Here is a 22,312-nt window from a genome sequence, read left to right as displayed (position 1 = left end):
GCTGACCACTCCTCTCACTTCGGTGTTACTTGAAACTTAGTGAGGATGCACCCTGTCCCATCATCTAGATGATTAGTAAAGGCATCAGATGGTACTGGTGGTTTCAGTGGTGATCCCCAGGGGATGTGACTGCAGCTGCTTGGATGGAACTGATGATGGCTGTTCTTTCAGCTCAGCAGTCCAGTCAAATTCCCAAACACCTTACTGCTCACTTACCCTGTGCCTGTCTCACCAGCTTGGCTGTAGGGATGCTGTTAATGGCCTTCTGTATTCAGTGCTCTTCCATCATCTGCTAAGCCAGTCATCTCCTTGCAGTAAGCTCTTGTGTTCATCAGGCATCATTTGTCCATGGTAAATCCTTGCCAGCTATTCCCCATCATCTTCCTGTGCTTCTTGAGCAGAGGGATGCCTTCCAGGAGAATTTGCTCTATAATCCTCTCACGGACTTAGGTCAGGCTGGCTGATCTGTATCTGCCTGGATCCTCCTCCTTGCTCTTGAAATTGGGTGTGGTATTTGCCTTTTTTCTGGTCAGAAGGAACCTCTCTCAGTCTCATGGCCTTTCAAAAAGTGGTAGAGTGTAGTATCTCAGCAACACTGGCCAGCTCCCTCATGATTCTTAAATATAGCCTGTCTGGTTATATAGATTGTATGTTTCCAATTTTCCCGAAGTGCTTCCAAACTTCAGCTTTCTCTTTTGGAGGTAACTTCTTACTCCAGCAGACTGCTGCTGGGCTCGAGGGTCTGGAAGGCTTGTGAGTGGACCTTGCTAGGGAAAACTGGGTCAAAAGAGTTGTGTGTATGTCATCCTTTGCCATGTGCTTTGTTAACAGGTGTCTTGTTCCACTGAGCACACTTCTTCCTTACCTTTCCATCTGCCAATGTTGCTTTTTCCTAATGCAATCCAAAAGCCTGTGTCTTTGGGCTCCTCTTGGCTAGCCTCTCCATCTACCTGCTGGGTGCTTCTGAAGCAGAGATCAAACTTTCATATCTGTAAATAGGTAAAACTTCGAAATTGGTTGAAGTTTTGGTTAATAAATGTTTCTAACCTCAGCTTGTGGTGTTTGAATGAAACATGTCAGTTCCCCTTAAGCAAGCAGGAGGCATTATCAAGCTCTTGTATAAGGGGGCAGGTCCTGCCTGAGATGTAGATCGCAACTTATACCAAGGAGACAAAACAGTGAGGAAAATGATCCACATCTGTTCTTTTTTGTTTTTTCATTTTCTTCCCGCCTTCACTAAAATAACTAACTCCACGTAGAAATCTTCAGCTTCAGTGTATGCCCTTCCCCTTTTGTGTATTGTAGTTGAAAAGGAGATGCTAATATTTAGCAGCAATATGGGTGGAGAAATACTTGATGCCATCTGTACATGAATGCTTTCAGTTGAAATGAATTTTTTTTGTTGATGCATAAATCCATTTTAGAAATCACTGTGATAAACTAAAATTTTGGAAATAGAAGCATTTTTTATTCAAGAAAAATAAGGCAAGGAGTTCTTGAGTTACAATCTGTGTAGACAGAGAGTCTGAAACAAAGTTCTTGGTTAGTTTGAACCCTCAGCATGTGCTTGATGTTTGCTACAGGTTCCTAACTGGTGTAAGTGTGATTTGTGCTGGTGTTCGGGTGACTTAGTGGTATCAAGTCAAAGCCTTGGGTGTGTCAATTACTGGTCTGGCTGTTCTGTCCGAATAGGGCTTTGGTATCTGTTTGGACTAGAAATACCCTTTTTAGCATGGTTGGGAGTCCTGAGGTGTTTTCTGGTGTAGTAGAAAGATTTTGAAGTGGAGTTACACTTTGATGCACAACAGTGCGCAGTAACTGTGGTAATTAATGGTAAAATTACAATCTGCACATTTGCCTTCATGTGTGATCGTTCATTTTACGTCAGGCTACTGGCAAACTCTTAAACAGTGAAGCTCTTTACTAATGATGGTGGACAACTTCCTGTCTTAGTTGCTCAAATTCTTGATATCTCCCACATGATTTCTAACTAGGGAAGAAAAGGTAAAAGGGTAGAAAAAAGGAAAGTGAAAGGTGTTTTTAAGAAGCAGGAAACTGTCAGAACAGGATTTGAGTCAGTGAGTGAATCTGAGAGTGGAGTTTGCTAAATGGTTTAGTAAGTTTTCCATGTTACTCTTGGGCTTAGAAGTGAGGTAACTTGGTTGCTGTCATATCAGTGACCCAGGAGAGGAACGAAACCAGCGTGAATGTGACTGACAACAAAGTCCTTTCTCATCATTTGGTATAAAACTTGTGTAGTAGTAATTCTTTTAATGAAAGGAATTAGTTTTGAGTAACCAGTCATGACCAGTCCCTGGTCGTCTCTTGCAGGCAAATAAACACAGTTGTCAGGATGTCTCTTACGTTTTGTATGTGTATATATATATTTATTTATTTATTCTTTCATCACCAGAACATCTGTATGTTGTATTGCAAGGTGTGATGGTGTAAGTTTCCGGAAGACAATTACTTACTAATTATGGAATAGTCTTGAGGTTACACTTTTTGTCAGTGATACGTGATTCTTAAACCTCTGACTTTCAGGGTGTTGAGCTAAGTTAAGCAGCTGTGCTTTCAGTTCAGGTATTGCTGACCTTTTTGATTAGGTCACGTGTGTTGTATGTACCTTAGGTCACCCAACCAGGTTTTTTTGGGGTAGAAAGAAAATTGCAGATGCTGATCTGTTGCAGTTGTCCACGCATATGACTTAATTTTTCATATTGGAAGGAAAAAGAGTGAGAGTTGAGGCTTTGTCCAAGAATTTTATTCAAAGGATTGACTTTTAGTGTAAACTAATTGTATGGTTAATTTTGATAATCTTTGCTACTGTTTAGGGAAGTGGGTCCTGTTCTGGTAAATCAGTTTTTGTTTTAACCAGAAATGAATTTCCTCCTCTGTTCCCCACAATGTTTTATTTGAGAAGTACTTGCATTTGAATACTTCGCTTTTCTGTTCAGTACAATTGCTCATGTGGTGCTAGAGCTTCACAGTGTAACGCTGTCCATGTCATTAATTGTTGCCTTCACTGATGGGGGAGGCGTTCAGATTTTTGCCAGGAGGAAAAAGAAGGCGAATGGGACTTTGTGTTTCTCAGCCTCCGGATAGGTGTCTATTAAATCTTATCTAAGGAGTACAAGCCACTGGCATGGCTTAGACATAGCACAGAGCAGAGAATGCAGCAAGAAGACAACTTATCAAGATCTCACAGCCTTTTTAAAGGTAAATTATCCAATGAAAGCTTAAAACACAAGGTATTTTCACTTTTTTACCAATGTCCAACAAGCTCCTAAATCACGTAGACAGGAACTGCAGAATTCTGTATCCAATCATCCCAGACCACTATTGCTGCAAAATATGGAGTTAGTGAAGAAGGAGAAAGAAGCTTTTAACTACAACTTACCCTCCATTTTGAGGTTTTCTACTTCTGTCTATTTACTATGCAAATAGACCTAAAAACTCTAAATTTTTCACCCTGTGATAATCTCACATAGTATTCTATCACCTAATTCTCACCAGTGTAGATTCTAATTCTTCCCAGAGGCTAGGCAAATTTTCCCATGGACAAAGGTCAAAACCAGTACTGTCCAGGGGCGTAAAACCTTTCAAAACAGGCAGAGAAATACTCTCTGCATTCTAGGTTCCCACAGCAGTGGTGTAAGAGTGGCATGTTTCCAGGTGGTTTTGAATGTTTTGGTTATAAATTCTGTAGCAATCTGCCTTTTCTGAAGATCCCCCAGTGGAAAACAGTTTAAAGAGGTTCAATTTAGATATTTTGACTTGATAACTGCACTTTGCAGAGATCTAGAGTTATCTGCTATTTCAGCATAGTAAGACAGTTCTAATTTGTACTTCTGTTGTGTATGCGAAATACTATTTTTTTTCTGAAATTAGACAAAATTATTTTTCTGAGATCCACAGATTTGTTGCAATACACAAATTTGTGTATTGTGTGTACATGTTTATACATATTTGTATTTTTAACAACTAGGTTGCAATTTAAAAAGTATGTTTTATTTTTCTTTTTGTTTTCTAACTCTTTATTTTCATCCCAAGATTTTAATTAAGGATGAAGGCTGTGCTGTGCCTTTTCAGTGCTCAGGCCTCTGCAGGCAAATCAGTGTGAAAGCAAAATGCAAGTATTCTTAATCTAGTGCTTTGTCTCTCCCTGTGTGTATTTAGATACAAAATATAAGGTCCAGAATTTTAATTTAGAAGTCAGTGGAGAAATTCAGTGGCTGGCTAAAATTTGAAAATAATTTGGAGTTTTTTTCTTTGTATTTAGGTAAGATATTGGTGTATTTCCCTTTATTAAGAGTTTGAGTACTGCAAGCTGGTATTTTTTTCCTTAGAAGCTTGGAGTTTTTTAATTAGCTGTTACTGAGAAACAAATACTAGATTATATGATTTAGACTGACTAATCTGAAATATAAGTGGCAGAAAATGGAATTTTTTTTTTTCATTCTGTAAACCCTTCATTTAATTTTTTTCCACTGGTGTATACTTTCATTATTTCCTGTTACTTTGAAGAGAACTCTCAAACAGCTGTTTGGTGGCAGCCCTGCATGGCTGCCCCCAGTGCTGGCTGCTGAGTTTGATCTGTGTTCTGTGCCTTGTTGTGCTCACTTTGGTGTGCACAATCACAAATGTGATCATAGCAGAGAAGGTAGGAAGATTTGCAGCTTTTTTTAGGCCATTTGTCACCTCCTGCATCTTCCAGATACTCCTGAAATCTGTGTAGCTTTTAAGTACCATCATCTTCCACTTGAACTTAAGTGCAAAACAGGAGTGGAGTTGGATGAGAACTTCTTGTGCGTGCCAGCAGTTGTTTTCAGAGTAAAAGCTAAGTTGGAGCTTGGATCAGGCAGTATGGTGAAGACTGGCCCTTGGAGACATTGGTCCCTTCTCTTTGTTAAAAATCAGTGTTGGCAATATAAACTTGCAAAAAACTGGGAACTGATAGCTGGAATTATTCTTGGACATAACTGTTAAACAGTTCTGAGGAAACGAGTAAGGAATGAAAGTCAGTGACTGATTTTTACATTTTTACAATGAGGAAAATGATCCACATCTCTTCTTTTTTTTTTTTTTTAATTTTCTTCCCACCATCACTAAAATAACTAACTCCATGTAGAAATCTACAGCTTCAGTGTGTGCCCTTCCCCTCTTGTGTATTGTAAAAAAAAGCTTACTGTTTATTCCTATTAGATGTGTATAAAAGCTGTGGGGGGAGAGGGGAAAAGAGTTGATCAAAACGTCCAAGGAAATATTTTGTCAGGTTTCAAAACAGTAAGGTGAAGCTGAAAGTTCTCCACAGTTGTTCGGAGTGATAAGTTGCCTTCGACCCTTATAGCTTCCCCTTTCTGATTCTTCTTTTCTTTCATCATATTGAGGCATCAGTGAGTCAGACTGAACATAAAGGGGTCAGACTGAAGTGTGGTTTCGAATCGAGCTTTTGATAGCCAGAGAAATCAAAGGGTATGTAATAAGACTGATAAATGCAAGTGATCCTTGTTCCAGCAGTCCCTCCCAGTTTCTCTCTCTGGCCTTTGTGATTCTGTTTTTTTGTTATTTTGGCAGTAATTGAACTCCAGGGGTCTTACTGGGGAGTATGGAAAAAGCAGGTGAGTTATTGTGTGCACTTCCCAGGAAATTCATGTGAGGTGCCACAGCAATACTACATTTGCTCGGTGCGGTTGTGCAGTTGTTACCATTGGTTTTACTCACCCAGCTGGTGAGCTTGCACAGACTCAGCTCTGACTTGGATGAGGGGTGGGATGCTGGTGCTCCTCTAGGTCACACTTCATGTTTAGGTTTGGATTCCTTGTATTGAAAATGCTTTGCTTACTTCATGGGTTTGTTCCTGGTGGGGCAGCACTACCTGCTTTGGCTCAGGCTGCTTGGGACACTCTGCCTGTGGTGGTTGCAATCTCTTAACTGTGTTTGACACTTTGGTAGCTTGTCCATAACTTAACACTCTCACTTCAAGGAGACAGAGGTAGGATGCTTAAAACAAGGTTGTGGAAAAGAGGCTTATATAACTGCTTCATAGAGCATGGCCTTCTGTTCTATTTCACCTTTCTGTGATTTTTTTCTTTTAGGTTAGCTGCCTGTAACTTCCTCTCTTTGTTTCCATGAGTGAAAGTATTTTGTGGAAGTGTTCAGTATGTAAATGTGGGTAGTAAGTTTTCATATCTACATTTAATGAAAACCACGCATCATTTATGTTGAAGCTGGTGGTACAGTGTGGTAATATTTGGGAAGCTCTCTGAAACTTTGAGAGAGAGGGTCTGATAAAAAAAAAGGAAAGGATGAAAGGCATAGCAATCACAGATGCAGATTTTTGGCTTCTCATGTCTTGTTTTATGCAATCAAGTGAATTTATCAAACTAGAAATACGATGAAACACTTAAAATTCAATCTGGTCTGGATAGCCTGTCTGAACAGACAGGTACTGGGTTTGTTCATGATTGTTGGCTAGTGTGAGACAAGAAAATTGCATCAAGAAAATTAATGACTTCTGTTGTATTTTTTGCAAGATTTTTGCAGTTATGATATAAGCAGCTTATTGTATTATTTTAGAGGTACTTCCTCAGCAAGAGCTTACTCTCTGATTTTTGTAGACTGTTGTAGATTAACCTGAGGCTTAGACCAAAAATAATCGACGAGATTCATTCCGTTTAGTAAGTGAGGTGCATAAGATCTACATAATGGTAACCTGGCCAAGAGGCCAAGTTTATTTATTAAAAAAAAAAAAATCGAGCCATTTTTATTTGAGCCCAGTGATGGTTTAATCCTAAGAAGGATCTGAGAAGTCTTTTTGGTCTGATGTTTTTAACATAGATTTTGTCCTTTATAGCAATTCTATTTGCTAGTTTTGATTACTAGAAAAAAAACTGCAAAAGCAAATGGAAAACTTGCATTGGCAGCCCCAGATGAATTGATTATTAATTGATTATTGAAACCCTTTCTTTCTTGTAATCATTGCGTGAGGGTGAATTTTTGAGTCTCTTCTGTAATACTTTGAGATGTGTTTGGTAGCAGTTTCAAGGAATTTTTAGGAGAAGGAAGTAACACAGAGTGATGAAATGATCCTACCTGTCTTTTGATTATATGAGTTTGTTGTTGGTTGCTTTTTTTTAAAGCTAGTTTTTTCTTTAATCCTTTAGGATGAAAAATGAATTCTGATCATTACGAATGTCTGGGATGAATAGAAGAGAAATTGTGTCTTGGAAAAAGGGCGTGTGTTCTCTTTCCTATTACCCTTTTCAGGCAGTCTCTGAAGGAAATACTGATCTTAAGAACTGCTTAAGCTTTTCAGGATCTGGTCTGGAAGGGAACATTATGCACAGCATTTGCAGAAAATCAAGGTAGTAGGCAGTGTGAGATTGTTTATACACAGCATCCCTGGGTCTGGACTTGGAAGTAACTGCAGGTAGTACAACAGAAACATCTTTCTTAGTGTAACGTTTTCAATTGCTTGCTCATATAGATTTGAAGGATACTTCCTTTAAGATCAAGTATTTTTTTTTTGGTGGAAATTACAAAATATTCTTAACTGTTTATTAACTGCATGAGCAAGTTTTTGTATAGGGATTAGTTGATTGATTTCATAGTGCCTTTCCAAGCTGCAGTTCTTGCTTGAATTAAAGAATGAATTTGAAATAATTTGATTAGTGAATTTGATCACATGGAGAAATAGTCTCAAGGAGCACACTGTCATTTAAAAAAACAGTAAATCTTTTTCAGTTAAAGAAGGTCCACATCATTCCTTGATGCCTGTCTTCCAGAAGCTTTCATACGCATAGCTCATACCAGTTCCTAGAAGAGTTTAGGTAATTTGAAAGACTTTTAACAGTGCTCTGAATGTTGAGGCAAAACCTTGTTTTTTTCTCATCTTTATCAATGTCATGAGCAAAGTGGTTTGCTTCTTCAAACTTCAAATGGAAAAACCAAAAAAGCAGGAAGCGAAGGAAAGCCTTTAGTTTTTTTATTCTAGTGTGGTTAGGGGGATAAAGTGGTGTGTTGGTACCAGGTATGTCTGATTTCTTACTGACCTCTTCTTACCAATGGAAGATCATCCTTCTGTTAAGGAAATGGTCTCACTGTCTTTTATGCATTTCCATTCTCCATTTTTCTAAGACCTGTCAAGGCCTTTGGAATTAACAACAGAGCTGCATTGTGGAATATATTTATCAAAATGTGCCCTAGCAATGTGAGATGCCAGCAGATCTGTTCTGGCATGTGGAGTGCGTTGAGAATTCACTGGTAAGTAAAAATTAGAGTGGTAGTTGAACCAGCACACTTCATCATATGTAGGACTGGGAGGGCCAGTGGTTAGAGGGAGGGTCATTTGATGTGGCTTTTTGTTGTCATGCACATTGTTCCTTATTTCTCAACTTCAAGCAGGTAACTTTCAGAAGGTTTCACTTGGTCTTTAAAATAACTGTGGTTTCTCACTCCATCTTCTCATGTTATATCTAAATATGTAGATGTTCAAGTGATAATGTAAAATCTTGGCTTCTAACCTAAAGGGTTTTAAATATATGTAAAATTTGTTTTCAACATAAATGGAAATGTTTATATTTGACCTATGTGGGAGTACTTCATTTTTACCAAGAAGCTTGGTTTTGTTTCATATTACAAAGGAAGGGGGTTTTGTGCTTATTAATATTATTATAATTAATTAATATATATAATAATATTAATACTAATATTATTAATTAATACTTATTAAGTATTGGGGACACTGTTGAAACTACAGTTTTGATACAACAGCAGCAGAAGTCTAGATACAGCCGTCTAATCACAACTCAGAGTCCTTGCAATTTTGGAAAATCTTTGAACTATGAAAAAGGCACCCAGTGTTGTTAGTCAGTTACAACTTGTGATTGCCTTTGACAACTATTAGAATGAAAGACTTAAGATTAAAAAAAAAATCTGAAGAGAATGAGATTGGAAAGGACCATGAAGCATTGTCTAGTCCATTGCACAGTCAGTGCTGTGCTGACTGCAGGTTAACAGCTTTTGAGAAATACTCCCTGCAGTTGGTATGAGCTTAAGAACAAAACATTGTGATTTCAAGCTAAATCTGCAAAATCTAATATTCCCAGAATGCATGTTGCAAACCTCAAGGTAATAATTGTCACAACTTCTAATTCTGGCTTTGAGGAAGGAGGATTTTACTAACTCTGCAGGTGGTCGGTGCAGGGCAGTGAATCAGGATTTCTGGTGGGTTTCTCTGACGTTGTGACACAGCATAAGGCACTTGTTTGGCACAGAGAGGGACTGGCCTTGGGATCACTGCTGCGTTGGCTCATACTGCTCTTCCATATGGTCTCTTTTGCTCTCCATCATGTGATTATTTCTGAACATTGTAGCATGTGGAGAAAATTCCTGGTTGAAATACTCATTATATTTAATGGACAGAGGTTGTTCCATTGACTGCATCAGAGCAACACTGTTATTTTTTCAGTTAGGGAATAAACCATTAAATAATCTCCTTAAAACAAGGATTGCATTATGCTGCTGCTTTCCTCTGGAATACAGGTCATTATTTTTTTGTGTGAGTGATCATACGATTCAGTAACTTGGCTGGTGATTGGTTTCAATTTGAATGCCGCCTACAAGCTTCATGTCACAATGAAAAAAAAATAAGCAACTTGGGTTTGCCAAACTCCAGCTTTGAAAAATTGCATACTCTTATTTGCTACTTTATATTTTCCAAAGTTAAAAATGAATTACTGGCTGCAGAAATGAAAGTGTTCGTTTTTAGTTGGTGTCAGGGAAACAGTGTGAAAATGTACTAGAGTTGCTTTATCCTTGAGGCAGAATGAGCTACTGCTTAAATGAGTAAACGTGTTTGCCAGAACTTGATGTATAAAGTGTGGTTTGTTGTTTTGTTTGTTTTTTTAATAAGATACACATAAAGACTAGTAACATCTCTATAGAGTAGCAGAAGAACACTTATTTGTTATATACTTTGGAGGGGAATAGATAGAGAGGAGAAAGGTTTTTTTCTGAAGTGGCTGAAAATAAAATGTATTTCCTTAGGTTGGTTAAACACTAATTGGATAAGCTAACATCAACTATGCTTTTAAACAGCATGAATCAGTCTGTGTCAGCACAAAGCATGTGTGCTCATGTAATCTTCTACTGATGTTTCTGCTGTGTGTGGACAAATCTTAGGCCTGAAAGTTTATTTAAATAATGGTTCAAAAGAATCCCACCAACATTGTTTTTAGTTCTGTTTTGTCTAAGGTGTAGCTTGTCACCCAGGACTCCTGCTTGTTCAAATTGTACAAGTAAACAGAAGGAAGCCCCCAATTTGCTGGGAGGTTGCCTTTGTAGCCAGCACCTTACCTGGCATGCTTTCACTTACCTGGCATTTCATTTAGTGTTCATGATGCTTCTGCCACCCCATGTGTAAATTTTGGGGGTTGAGATCAGTGGTGTGTTTGGTTTTCTTTCAGTTTGCCTCTTGTCTTCCTTCAAAGCTTTAGCTTGCAGTGAGTGGTGGTCTCTGCTGAGGAGGAGGGGTGGTGCTGCTGCGTTTAGCTGTAAGTCGTGCTCCAGCTCAGTACCAACCATATGGCACCACGCCTCTGCAAGGGTTCTTCACCTTGGTGGGTTAAACTTTAAGAGAAATAAAAGCAGTATTTTTTCCCTCAAGCAGCTCTGTACTGTGACTGTGTAATATTTAAATGGTTCAGTGAGTTATGTGCAACACAGAGATTCAAGTCAGGAAAGCTGCTTCTCTCCGTTACAGTAAATCTCTCAGTATTCACACTGAGATGTGTTTGACGAGTGCTGCTTATCATTTATTTGAGGAGATGCAGATGTTTTTGAGGGAGAACAGACATTTTCTTGTTTGTGTAGTTCTCTTTTGGTTCTGTTTTCCTTAAATTGTTATTCTTTGGCTGTGAGATTGAAGTGTAAAAAGAATCTGGAAAAACCTCTGTATCTAGGCAGCCGGTACAACAATTCCAAACAGTTTGCCATCATGAACAGACTAATTATTTGCTGTTGGCTACATAGTGGAGGTTTGCTTTGTCAGAGGAGACAGTGCTGCCAGAATAAGTCAGTGGTTACTTTCTTGTGGGTTTTTTTTTTGCTTTATATTTCATGGGTTTGTTTTTTTGTTTTGTTTTGTTGTTGTTGTGGTGGGTTATTTTTTAATTTCGGAAAGAGGTTTGTTCTTAACAGTGCTTTTAGGGAAATAAGAAGGATCTTTTATATACATATATGTATGTGTTTAAAATACAGTGATACAGCTCTGTTGCTTATTAAGTTGATTTTATTCCTGGAAAGTAGTATCAGTAGGCCAAATAAATGGTTGTTTGTTTTTTCCATTATGTGCTTTACATAGTGTTTCAGAGATAAGACACTGGGAAGCAATTTATGGGTAATAAAACAGTTTTTAATATGAGCACAGAGAGAGTTTCTCATAAAAAGATTACACAGAGAGAAGTTGACATTAAAGTTGAAATTAAAATTACGGTGCTGTTGTGATCAGTGAGATTTAAACAAACTGGTTTTATGACACCTAGAATTTTCTTCTGCATGTGTGTCCGCTCAGTCAGGGGAGAAAGGGTTTTGGGGCAGATGGTGAGCTGTACTGCCTCAGCATAGAGTATAATACGGAATTTTACCAGGCTGTTGAGTCTTTCAGTGAAGAAGCATTGAAAAGGTAAAGCTTTGTGTATTTGCAGCACATCTTGTTTCCTGGGGACGGCGTCCCCCATTAAAGCTGGAGAGCTCGTGGGGTGGGTGCCAGGGGAATGCATAGTTCTGATACATTTCTTAAAAGAAGGTGCTGTGGCTGAGACCCTTGGTTATGTGTGTTTGTGCATGTGGAACTGTCAGGGTCCTGTTCCCTGAGGGGCAAGGTGGAGTGTCACCACCCCACTTCAGTAATCCAGAAATCTGAGTCACGGAGTGATTGCAAGTCCAGTTAGCTTAATGCTCGTTTTGCTGTCATTCACTGTATCCTGTAGCTCAAAAAAGGGAATAAAGCATGCCTTTTGGTGTATATTTCTACTTCAGACTTCTGTTAGCAGAAGGTGAATTTCTGCATAGCTCAGTTAGACCTTCCTCTTCACAAAGGTCCCGGAGATTCTCTTGAGGAATCATAGTTCTGAAAATAGGTATAACTTACTTCTCAGTATTTTTTTTTTTTTCAGTTTGAGATTGTCAGGCAAACTGTATGGCCTTGAAGGCTGCCTTTAATACAAACCTGTCTGTAGTACAGGATGATTTTGTTTCTCTGATAAAAAAGGGTATGAATTAGCCTGCTCTTGACTGTTTTCTTTCAAGCAGGTGAGAAACTTCCTTTCAAAACATGTTTCTTGTTGCTTACTGAAAATAGGTCAACATTTATCTTCCTGAATTGCTTTCTTTTCATAGCTCCACATTTTCTGATTTTTTTGGTGCTTATAGTGCTGAAGCAAAGGACTTTTTTTTCTTTCCACGAACCAACAGTGACCTAGAGCAGTAACTTTGAAATATTTGTTGAACACAAACTGGAAGTAAACACAAAGAAGTCTGGTAACTGCTTCAGAAGACTGATTCATGTTAAAATTGTGTTTACTTTTGGGGACCAGTTTGCAGAGGAACATTTGAATCTATCAGGTCTTCAAAGCAGTTTCCTTCTGGAAAGTCAGTGGCTTTCCAGAACCTTTGATTCTTTCTCCTGTGATGATGAGTGTGTGTTGCCAGCAATGCCTTGTCCTGTGTTGCTCTGCCCAGCAATCCCATGGACATACATCCCTACCTAGGCATTTGTGTTCTCTCTGTGATGTGTTTTTGCAAGTCTGGATTCAGTGTGATTATGTGGAAGAGTTATGGAGGGAAGGAATCAGAAGTATTTCTATCCTGTGTCCCTTACTCTTGATTCAGTGCTGAAATGCTCTGGATTTTCTAGGGTCACTGTTCTTCACCTTCTCTTGCTCTTTAATCACTTAGGCTGCTTTACAAAGGGAGCTGTAGTGAAGGTGGGATGCCTTACTGGAATGAAGTGGGGAAGCTGCTGAGTTTGAGCCTTCCACAGCTTAGTACTGTACATATGTGAAGGTAAGTTCTGATCACTGGTCCCAAAACACGTATAGTCCAAGTAGGATCGCTTAGTTACCTCTTATCAAGGACTTTGTATAAGCAAAGCACTGGGAACTGATGTACATCAGAGAGGTTGGCTTGACCAAACTACATGATAAAGCTCACAGAGAAAAGCAACAGTTTTTCTGCAGTCCTTGTATTGTCCCTATGGCTTAAAATATATTTTGGAGCAAGATCCACACACTGTCCCACACCTCCACACACACTCTCTCTTAAAACTATGTTTGAATAATTTCTTTGTGTCTCAAAAGTTCTTTGGTTTGAAAATCTTTTTGCCAGAAAACCTTTTCTGAAACTCTTATTTTTAAAAATTTTAATTCTTTTATCATAGGAGGCTTTATTTCACTGAGTTTAGAAAAATTTCCTCCTGTGTATTTGTTCCTGACTTTTTGTGTGTGTGTGTTTGTGATATTGTTCACCAAAGTGGGGGGGAAAAGCATCTTCTCTATAGGAACCAGCATGACTGTTCAAGGTACCCCTTTTGTAGCGTTGACTTCCTCACAGTAGTAGTGCACACTTCCCAGTATTTCCTACTGTGAAGAGAACTTTGACAGCAGAATCTGTTGTTGTCTTTTGGAAGGTGTTGTTGGAGGAGCAGCTCTGACTCCTGGCTCTGATGATTTGGGAAGGTACCATCTGGTGTGAGGTTTCAATCCTTGGATCAGCACTGGCAGAACAGAGAGTGTATTTTTCATTTGGAACTGAACTCCACCAGCAGCTTAAACTAAGGAACTGGGCTGGGAACGGAGGTAGCTGAAGTGCATTGTGTTTGCTGTCTTTCCTGTCCCTCACTGTCAGCTCCTCACTGCTGGTTGCTGCCCTCCCAGAAACTTGAAACTGGTAAATCAAATGGTAAACCTCATTCCCTCAGGCTTCTGAGCCAGCATTCAGCTGCTGAGGTCATCAGGGAGTAAACCCGATGCACTTGTAGACTGCACTACTGTCTGTATGTTCTTGACTAATGCAATCAGAAAGAAATTCTTACGTTCTTAACTTGAAACTTTTAATCAAAAAGGACGATTAAAAAAGTGTGGTGCTTGGTTTTAGTAGTAGGGGTCTCTTCTTAGATTTTGTTCGTGTCTAGTAGGTCAACTGTTGTTTTTTCTTTACATTTGTAGGAAAAGGGGGATTTGAAGTGAATAATTCAGTAATGATTAAAAAAAAAAAAGGACTAGAGCCAATGACACAAGGGAAGTGACAGTAATCATCCACTGACTGCAGGTGACTGGAAAGTCCAGAATGCATGTGTGTCTCTTCTTGTTACTAAAGAGTAAAAAAATCTTCAGATGTTTTCCCCTTCCTCAAATAACCTTAATGCATGATTCTTTTAGAGAGGTTTTTATTCTTTTTACTGCTTTTCCTCAAAAGCACTTAGCTGAAGTGTTAGATAATGTGTCTTTATAATGAAAAAATAGAAAATTTTTCTCTTTAAGTAGCTTACTACTTAAGATGGTGTAAATCTCAATAATCTTCATGAGAATCACAGTTATACTCTTGAGTAAAGTTCATGTCAGAGTTGAAGTTGTTTAGTTTGAAAAAATGACTTGTTCGTGATTTTTGGTGCTTAGTTTGTCTCTGGCATTAAAACCTATTTTTTGGTCAAAGACTGATAATAAGATATGGTGTATAAAGCTTTTCCTGAATGCCTGATCTGCTTGTGTTTGTGTTTTACTGCTAAACTGAAGCTCTAGTGGCTTGCTTTGTACTGCAGTGGGATTGGGTAACACTGACAGGAGGTTGGAATAGTCTGTAATGAAGGACTGGAATTAGGGGTTCTGGGGTGCTAACTTATTCAGTTAATATAGTTGTATGTAGAAAAAGGGATGTGTCTGCACTGGCTGTGGTGGTGTAAGCTGATTGTAAAGGCAAGCTTGGAGTACACTCTTAAAGGCCTTGTAACTCAAAAGTAATTGCAAGAATGTGTATGGTATGCTTTGGAGTATCTGATCTGAATAAGGAGCTCCTTGCAGTCATCTGATGTTTATAATATATTCGTTACTTTCAGGTTAATATTTAGGAAGTAGAAATTCTCCTAAACTCCCTTTACCCACATGGGGCAAGAACAAGTATTTAGTGTGTCAGTGTGCTTCTGTAGTTGTGTTATCCTAATTTTCTTTGGCTTTACAAATGGTACATTTTCCCTCATTTTGTTAGTGAGATACTGCTACAGAAAATATTTTGTAGTTCACATTGTTCCTGTTGGTTCTTTCTTCATTGCAGAAAGAAGAACTGGTGATAAACTAATGTTAGCAACCTGCATTTGGCTTTGATAATAGGTAGAGTAGAACCATCTTGCGTTGGAGTTTCTGTGTTACTCTCCCATATGTAAGCCCAAAAATTAAACTTAATGGACTGAAACACAAAGAACTGTCAAAATAGGATATCTTGTGATCCCTTACTTTTGCAGATGTGCTGGTAGCGGTTGAGGCTTCATTTTTGTCATCATCAGGTCCAGCAATAACAGGTGTGAGGTGGGAGGAAGAGAGGCCTCTGATAGCCTGGACCTTTGCCCCTAATGTGGTTGAGAGTCACCTCTGCTGTTTTCTCCAGTGGTGCTGTCACTGCAAAGATGATGATTCCTCAGGATATGCTGTATTTGGGGGCCATAACTTGCGACCTTTCATTGCCTTCAAAGAGTTCTGTAATAGTTGACCTTCACTTTCATATGGAGGATTTACTTTGACATTAGTATTTTGAGCTAGACTAGCTGTTCATTGCAAACAAGCTCTTCAGCAGTGTTTTTACAGCACCTGTTTAAAAACACATGGAGTTAACAAACTGTTTGTAACATACTTAAAATCTTGTGTAGTAAAACCTTGTCTTTCTTGCCAAGAAAATCTTTAAAGCAAAGATGCTTTAAAAAAATTGAAACAAAACCTATTGCAGCAGTGAGTCCGTGATGTATGCTGGGTGGAGCTGAGATGTCATAATTTGTCAGGAAAATATTCCTGCCTGTGAGTTCATGGTTAGTCTGGAGACACAAAAGATGTCAGAGCATGTGAAATTGTTCATCCAAATTTGTAGCTGCTCTCTAAATATTCCAGCTGTTTAGTGGCTTTTTTATAAGATGACTTCTGACGAGATTTTTTGTGCTGTACAAGTCAGTTATCTGAAGAACTCAAATTCTTTTTTCTGGGATTCCTACATGTAATACCCTCACTGGGTGGGTGGGTAGAACTGTGGCTAGGTTAGGGAGAGGAAAAAGCTTTTTGAGGAGTTGCATGTAAGTTATGCCAAGCCATGTCTTTGAAAGGGCAAAAGCATGTTGACTGTAGTTTCAAAAATGATAGAAAATACTACAGTACTGAAAGTTGTTGAAGTTCCCACACTTGCCTTTTGGGTTTGAAATTGCTAAACTTTCTCTTCTGGCCAACATCATAAGTAACTCCTGTTCAAAATGGTGGAGAACATGCACATCTTGGTTCTTTTATGTGCTGTTTTTGTGGTCCCCTACAGCTAGACCTAAGTTAGCGTTCTTTTCTTGATCACTGGGTGGTTGGAATTGCAAGAGAAGCAGGTGTGGCGCAGTTCTGCTCCTTGGTGGTGCTGGGAAGGGCAGGGTGAAGCTTAACCTCTTCTTGTTCCTGGTCACAGCAGATGTGGGTTGTGCTGTCCCTCCTTGGGCACTTTCCAGCCTTGCAAAGGTGACAGTCACAGATTTTTCTCCCTGTGCTGTGTGTGACTCTCCTGAACTCTGAGTCTTAAGCACAGTGTATCCCAGCACTCAGCCAGAGTAGTATTTTTCAGGAAACTGGAATGGAAGTAGGCCATATGTGGAAGTGCATGTTCTTTATAAAGTTTATAAAGTCTGAAAGTCTCTTTTTTGACACAGAAAGTACAAAAACATAAATGCATTTAAAATACGAAAAGTCTATGATCCAGCTCTTTATTCTCTAAGGAATCAGGGAAGACATTCTGAGTTAAGGTAGGTGATGCTGTCTTTGGTGGATACCTACAACAGCTCTCCTCGTGCTGGCATGCTTGCAGTGTTTCAGCTCTGTATTTTTGTACGAATTTGTAATGTATAGGCTATTTTTTTCCCTTTTTCTTTGTTTCTAGATTTATTTTTATGCTTGTGCAGACATGGGAAAACTTGTTCTTGGTTGCCATAATAATTATAGTTTTGTTGTGGCTTGTATTTATATTTTTTAAATTGGTGTAGTTCATTTTAACTGTTGCAGGTGGTTTCAGGGAAATTAGGTGAGAAGGAAATGATTGTGGTTTAGTATCATTTTTGACTTCACCACCCGTAGATCTAAAGGATAACAAAAGCCCCTAACATAAGCAATTGCTAAATAAGGTTTTTATGCAGAGAGCATACACTTTGGTATGCAGTTTTTGGGAAATTAGTCTTCAGGTAATCTGTATCTTCACATGACCTTTGTGACACTCTGGGTGAAGAAAATACCTGTATGAGGGAGAACCAAGGGCACAAATTAGGGAGGTAGAGAAAGCAGTCTCTGAAAGATTAAAAACAGGGGAAGTCCAAGCTCTGGGGTGAACCTCTTCATTTGTTATCTATACACATTGATAACAGCCATTGCTGTTAAATCAGGATTTTTAAACACCAACCTGAAAATCATAAGATTCATTATACCAATTGTCATGGTTTAGCATAGTTTAGGTTTTTAGTTAAAGACCACTACACCAATGAAATCAGAGTTTGAGAAATACAGTATAATACAGTAGTATAATTTTAAGTATTATAATATTCCACAATAACTTATTATTATATCTATTAACATATTATGTACAGCTTCAAAACTAATTATTTAATTTTTTTTCTTTATTAAATAGGTTCTGGTGGCAGGAGGAGAATACTGACTTGAGATGGAAGTCAAAACATCATTTAGTAAAGCCAGGAGGATTCCTGAGACTGTATCCACATTAATTAATGAAGAATTTGTCTTGGTTCATCAGAAATCCGAGGACACCTCTGGAAATGATGGAAAACCACAGCTAAAGGTTTGCTATGACTTTATTTTTAAATGTGTGGCAGGGTTTGTATTGATGAAAAGAGTGCATACTTGGTGTGTGCTTGGTGAGGAGAGTCTTGGACTGTAATTTTTGTCCTTGCTGGCTACCAGTGAAACTAACAGCTCAGATGAAGCAAATCTGTCCAAAAATGGCAGTTCAGGTTTTCTTTCAATAACACCTTCGGAGGTTAACTTTGTTATATTCTGTGGATCTATACATTAGTAAAGGACTTTACAAAGAATGAGCTTTGGTTTAAAGCTTAATATTCTTTATTGAGGGATCAGAGACTCTGTTAAAAGCGTGTAATTAGACTGTATAGGAATAGATTGCAGAGGGTATTGGACTTCAGTTTCTGATTTAGTTTTCCTGCTTAGTGCTACTTTAGGCACGATTACAACCTTTCCTAAAAGCTTTCTACCTCTAAATAGCAGAATATTTTAGCACTTGGGTGGCAGCTGATTGGTTAAATACAAATTTCTCCACTCAAGCTGCAGTAGCTGATGTACTGGTTTTGGTCTGCTTGGAACAGTAGGAATTTGTTCCCCCTGCAACGACAGTAAGTACCTAGTCTGTCTTTGCAGTACTCTTTGGCAGTCATTTACAGCTGATAATTTCTGCCTGTGTTAGACATTATCTGCTTCTTTAGTCTGGAAAGGGGCTGCTGGTGAACTGGAGGCAGAATCTGTGATGCAGCTTTGGCCATGGTTTTCTTTTGTCTGAAAAGCTGGTCCTTGTGAAAGACACTATTTTTCTTTTAGGGAGTGTGTATCTCCAGGTTTTTTTTTTTCGTTTCTTTAGGCTTGCACCACTCGCATGTGTGGGAAAATCTGTGAAGCAACTGAAATGGACTGGTTATGACTAAGAAAGTAAAATTTTCTTTAAGACTAATCTGTAGCAAAGTCTGTTGACCTCTAGTCTGAATGGAGGCTCTAAATACACAAACCTGTTATTCTAAGAGAAGTCTGTAGTTTTTTGATGGATGGTTTTTGGATTAGCAATGAGAACGTGCATTTTATGTAAGGGGATGTGACACTGGATTATATTTGATTCAATTTTGTTGATTCTGGGTTGGTTGTCTCATTCAGCAGCGTTTCTTAACATTTGCATTTAGTAAGGCAGTATGTTTGAAAAATAATAGTGAAAATAAAACTACAGGTACCTTCAAAAAGTAATTTCCTTCTGCTTACAGGTATTTTCAAATGGAGATGAGGAGTTGGAGAAGGCAATGGAAGAGATCCTGCGGGATTCTGAGAAAGACCAGTATGTCACTGCACTCCGAGAAGGTTTCGGTGATGCCAGTGGCCAGGCAGCTGCAGATAGGACAGCAGGACAAACAAGCCAGCCCTCTTTGCAGCTGGTTTTGGACCCTTCTACTACAGGTATTGTCTGGGTGCTTTCCCCTTAATCACACAGGGCAGGTTGTTTCTTTATGCAGTTTCAAGTTAACCCTAAAGTGAATACAAATCTTCCCAGAGCTTCCTTCCAAAACTATGTTGGTGAATACCTTGGGGCCTCCTCTTATTTATTAGTTGAAGATTATAGATAGGAATAGATTATCATCAGATTGATACCCTAAGGTGCTCTGCTTTGGTCAAGATAATGTTCATTTTGTCTTCAGCCAAGGGTTAGTTGGGACTAAGGATTGTATGAGTTGCTGAGTGGACGATAGTTGAGGTGGGTGTGCTGCTGCTGGAGCTCAGGAAGGTTCAGGGCAGTGTTCATTGATGGCGCTACCTGCAAATGAAATACACCCTGAGCAAACTGATTAAACTGTCCATCTCTGATCTTGTCACCAGGTAGCAGCAAGGCTAGCTTTGGATTTGATATTTGCCTGGAATGATGGTGGTACTTCCCTGGTGTTTGACGTTTTCGTGAAAGGGGGAGGACTGACAGCTTTTAATGTAAAACTAGACTGTATATATTTTATGTAAAATATATTGTAGCTTTTTTAGAGATAGATACAGATAGATAGATATAGATAGATATATAAATATATATATATATAAAGCTACAATATAAAAATGCATGTATTCCGTTACATATATTAGGAATACAAGGCTGTGGTCATCTCTGTGTGCCTTGAACTACAATTCTTTTTTCCTCAATAGCATGCAGGGCACTTCTGTGGTATTCTGTCAGCTAATTCTCATAGCATCTGTTGGAAATAAAAGAAAGATGTTCTTGTGGTAGAATAAGATAGATAGTTTGTATGAAATGGAAACACCCATATCTCAATTACATGTGTGCTGTATATCTGAGAAACTTACCTCACTGTCTTCCTGTTTGACATTCTTCAAACAGAACACACCCTTCGCATGAGTGAACAAAGAAATACTTGCAGATGTGTTTCTCTTGCCCCATTCCAGCCCCAACAGGAATAATTCAGTTTCCCTGCCTTCATGATTCTAAGTATTATGGCAGTATCAGCCCTGGTAATAAGAACTAGAAGTAACAGGGCACACAGGGGGGGTCGGGACTAGGTGATTTTCAAGGTCCATTCGAACCCCTTAACGTTTTATGCTTCTGTGATTCTGTGACTGCTTAGAAAGATTTAGAATGTCCGTGCTGTGTTCCAGTGGTGCTAAAGAGAATCAAAATGCAATTTGTCCCCATGCCACACTTGGAAACATGAATTAGAGTAGACTTCACAGTAATATTAAACTGCCAAATGGATTTCTTGCTATTGGAGCTGAACTGTCTACTCTCATGTCCATTCCTGGAAAATGTAGAAGATTTTGCCGTGGAACTCATTGGAAAAAAGAAACGTGTACAAGTAAAAGCAAATGGCTAAAGAAGTGGTTTCTTCATTTTCAGAAATCTCTGCACCAAGGGCATCTTCTCCCAGTGAACCCCTGGAAGAGGACAGCGTGTTGTTTAACAAACTGACTTACTTAGGTTGCACCAAGGTGTCAGCCCCACGGAATGAACCAGAAGCTCTGCATGCCATGGCAAACATGAAGTCCTCAAGTCAAGCCCCTTTACCTGTAACGCTCTATGTTCCAAACATTCCAGAGGGCTCTGTAAGGTAACACACAAGGGTTCCATTTGTTGCTTAAGCAGACACATGAGAAATGGTTTCTGAGTTTGTTACTTGCACAGGGAAGTAGAATTGCTGGATTTGTGCCTGAGGTTCTTGCTGAAGACAGTTAATTTTGAGAAATTCCTCTGAAGCAACAAAATGTGTGCTCAAATTTACCATGCAGTGCATGGCTGGTGGTACCAGTTGCCACACAGTGTCAGCAAAAGCATTTTACCTATGTATCTCTTTTTACCTTAGTATCTGTTCAAATATGATAATAAGAGAGCTACTGGAAAGGGAGAGCTGATAATACCTGTGCTCTCCTGACCTCCCTAGTCTGTCCACACTTCCAAGGTACACGTGTTGCAGGAGTCCTTCTGGCCTTCGGTTTGCTGCAGAAGTGTCAAGTTCAGACTCTCCCATCTACGTTGCAGAGTTGAGATGCTGGTCTTTGCTTCCAGTCACTGCTGTGCAGAAGGCAGCTCTGACCTGTGTCTGCCTCATGATGCACATGCTGACAGCCTTCAGATACTAGAAAAGATTTACTTTCCCCATGTGAGAAGGGTCTTTTAATTGGTGATGAGAGAGTGAAAGGTTCTTAATCAGAGTGCACCAAACATGCACCGGTAGCATTCTTGCATCCAGAAGTAGGGAGCATCTCAATATCCAATTTGTTTAAGCTCTGATACCAAGGTATCTGAAGGATATGATTAGATTTCCTTTCTTGCTCAAGCTGTGCTTATGGATTGACTGTCACCTTGTGGAGAAAGAGAAGGACCTTCAAGAATCTGTATTATTTTCTTCTATTTTATTCTTTGAACCCAATTTAAGTTTCATTTGCCATTAGAAAATATTTCATTTGTATACTTCTACTATGGCAACAGTCAGCCAGACATAAGATGTAAGGTGTTCTGTGCCATTTTTTGCACTCAATGTGGCCATTCAGGAGGGTTATTTAGCAAGTGGAACAGCAGGTTCCTTTGATCTTTAATGTCAGAGGATATCAGTAAATGAGGGACTGCCTATGAACCTGCACAGAACTGGAAGGGTGAATCCATGTGTGACATAATACATTCCATCAAAGCTTAGGTGATACCAGTGTTGGCTTTTAAGAGTGTGTCCATTCCTGGTGTCTAAATACTTGTCCTGTGAGTTTCCAGTTCTCATGTCCCACCAATATTACAGCATGCTGAATCCTCCCAGGGC

At 39.0% G+C, this 22,312-nt stretch overlaps 1 protein-coding gene across 7 annotated transcripts in view; it reads left to right on the top strand.

Moving 5' to 3' along the window:
* The window catches only part of RABGAP1L (RAB GTPase activating protein 1 like), a 248,590-nt gene that overhangs the window by 4,687 nt on the left and 221,591 nt on the right, over window positions 1-22,312 (top strand). For 6 of the 7 annotated variants that reach the window (XM_032118240.1, XM_032118239.1, XM_032118234.1 and 3 more), the window contains 3 exons: window positions 17,908-18,075; window positions 19,277-19,466; window positions 20,902-21,112. In XM_032118240.1, coding sequence (XP_031974131.1) covers window positions 17,941-18,075; window positions 19,277-19,466; window positions 20,902-21,112 — 536 coding nt within the window. In that variant the 5' untranslated portion in view covers window positions 17,908-17,940. Of the gene's footprint in view, window positions 1-12,960; window positions 13,069-17,907; window positions 18,076-19,276; window positions 19,467-20,901; window positions 21,113-22,312 lie in introns of all 7 variants that reach the window. The other variant, XM_032118238.1, reaches the window with a different exon arrangement.

The sequence above is a fragment of the Corvus moneduloides genome, chromosome 9 (genome assembly GCF_009650955.1).
Source record: "Corvus moneduloides isolate bCorMon1 chromosome 9, bCorMon1.pri, whole genome shotgun sequence".
NCBI classification, from domain to species: Eukaryota; Metazoa; Chordata; class Aves; order Passeriformes; family Corvidae; genus Corvus; species Corvus moneduloides.
The sequence above is the reverse complement of the archived record's forward strand: the minus strand, read 5'-3'. Positions and strand labels throughout refer to the sequence as shown.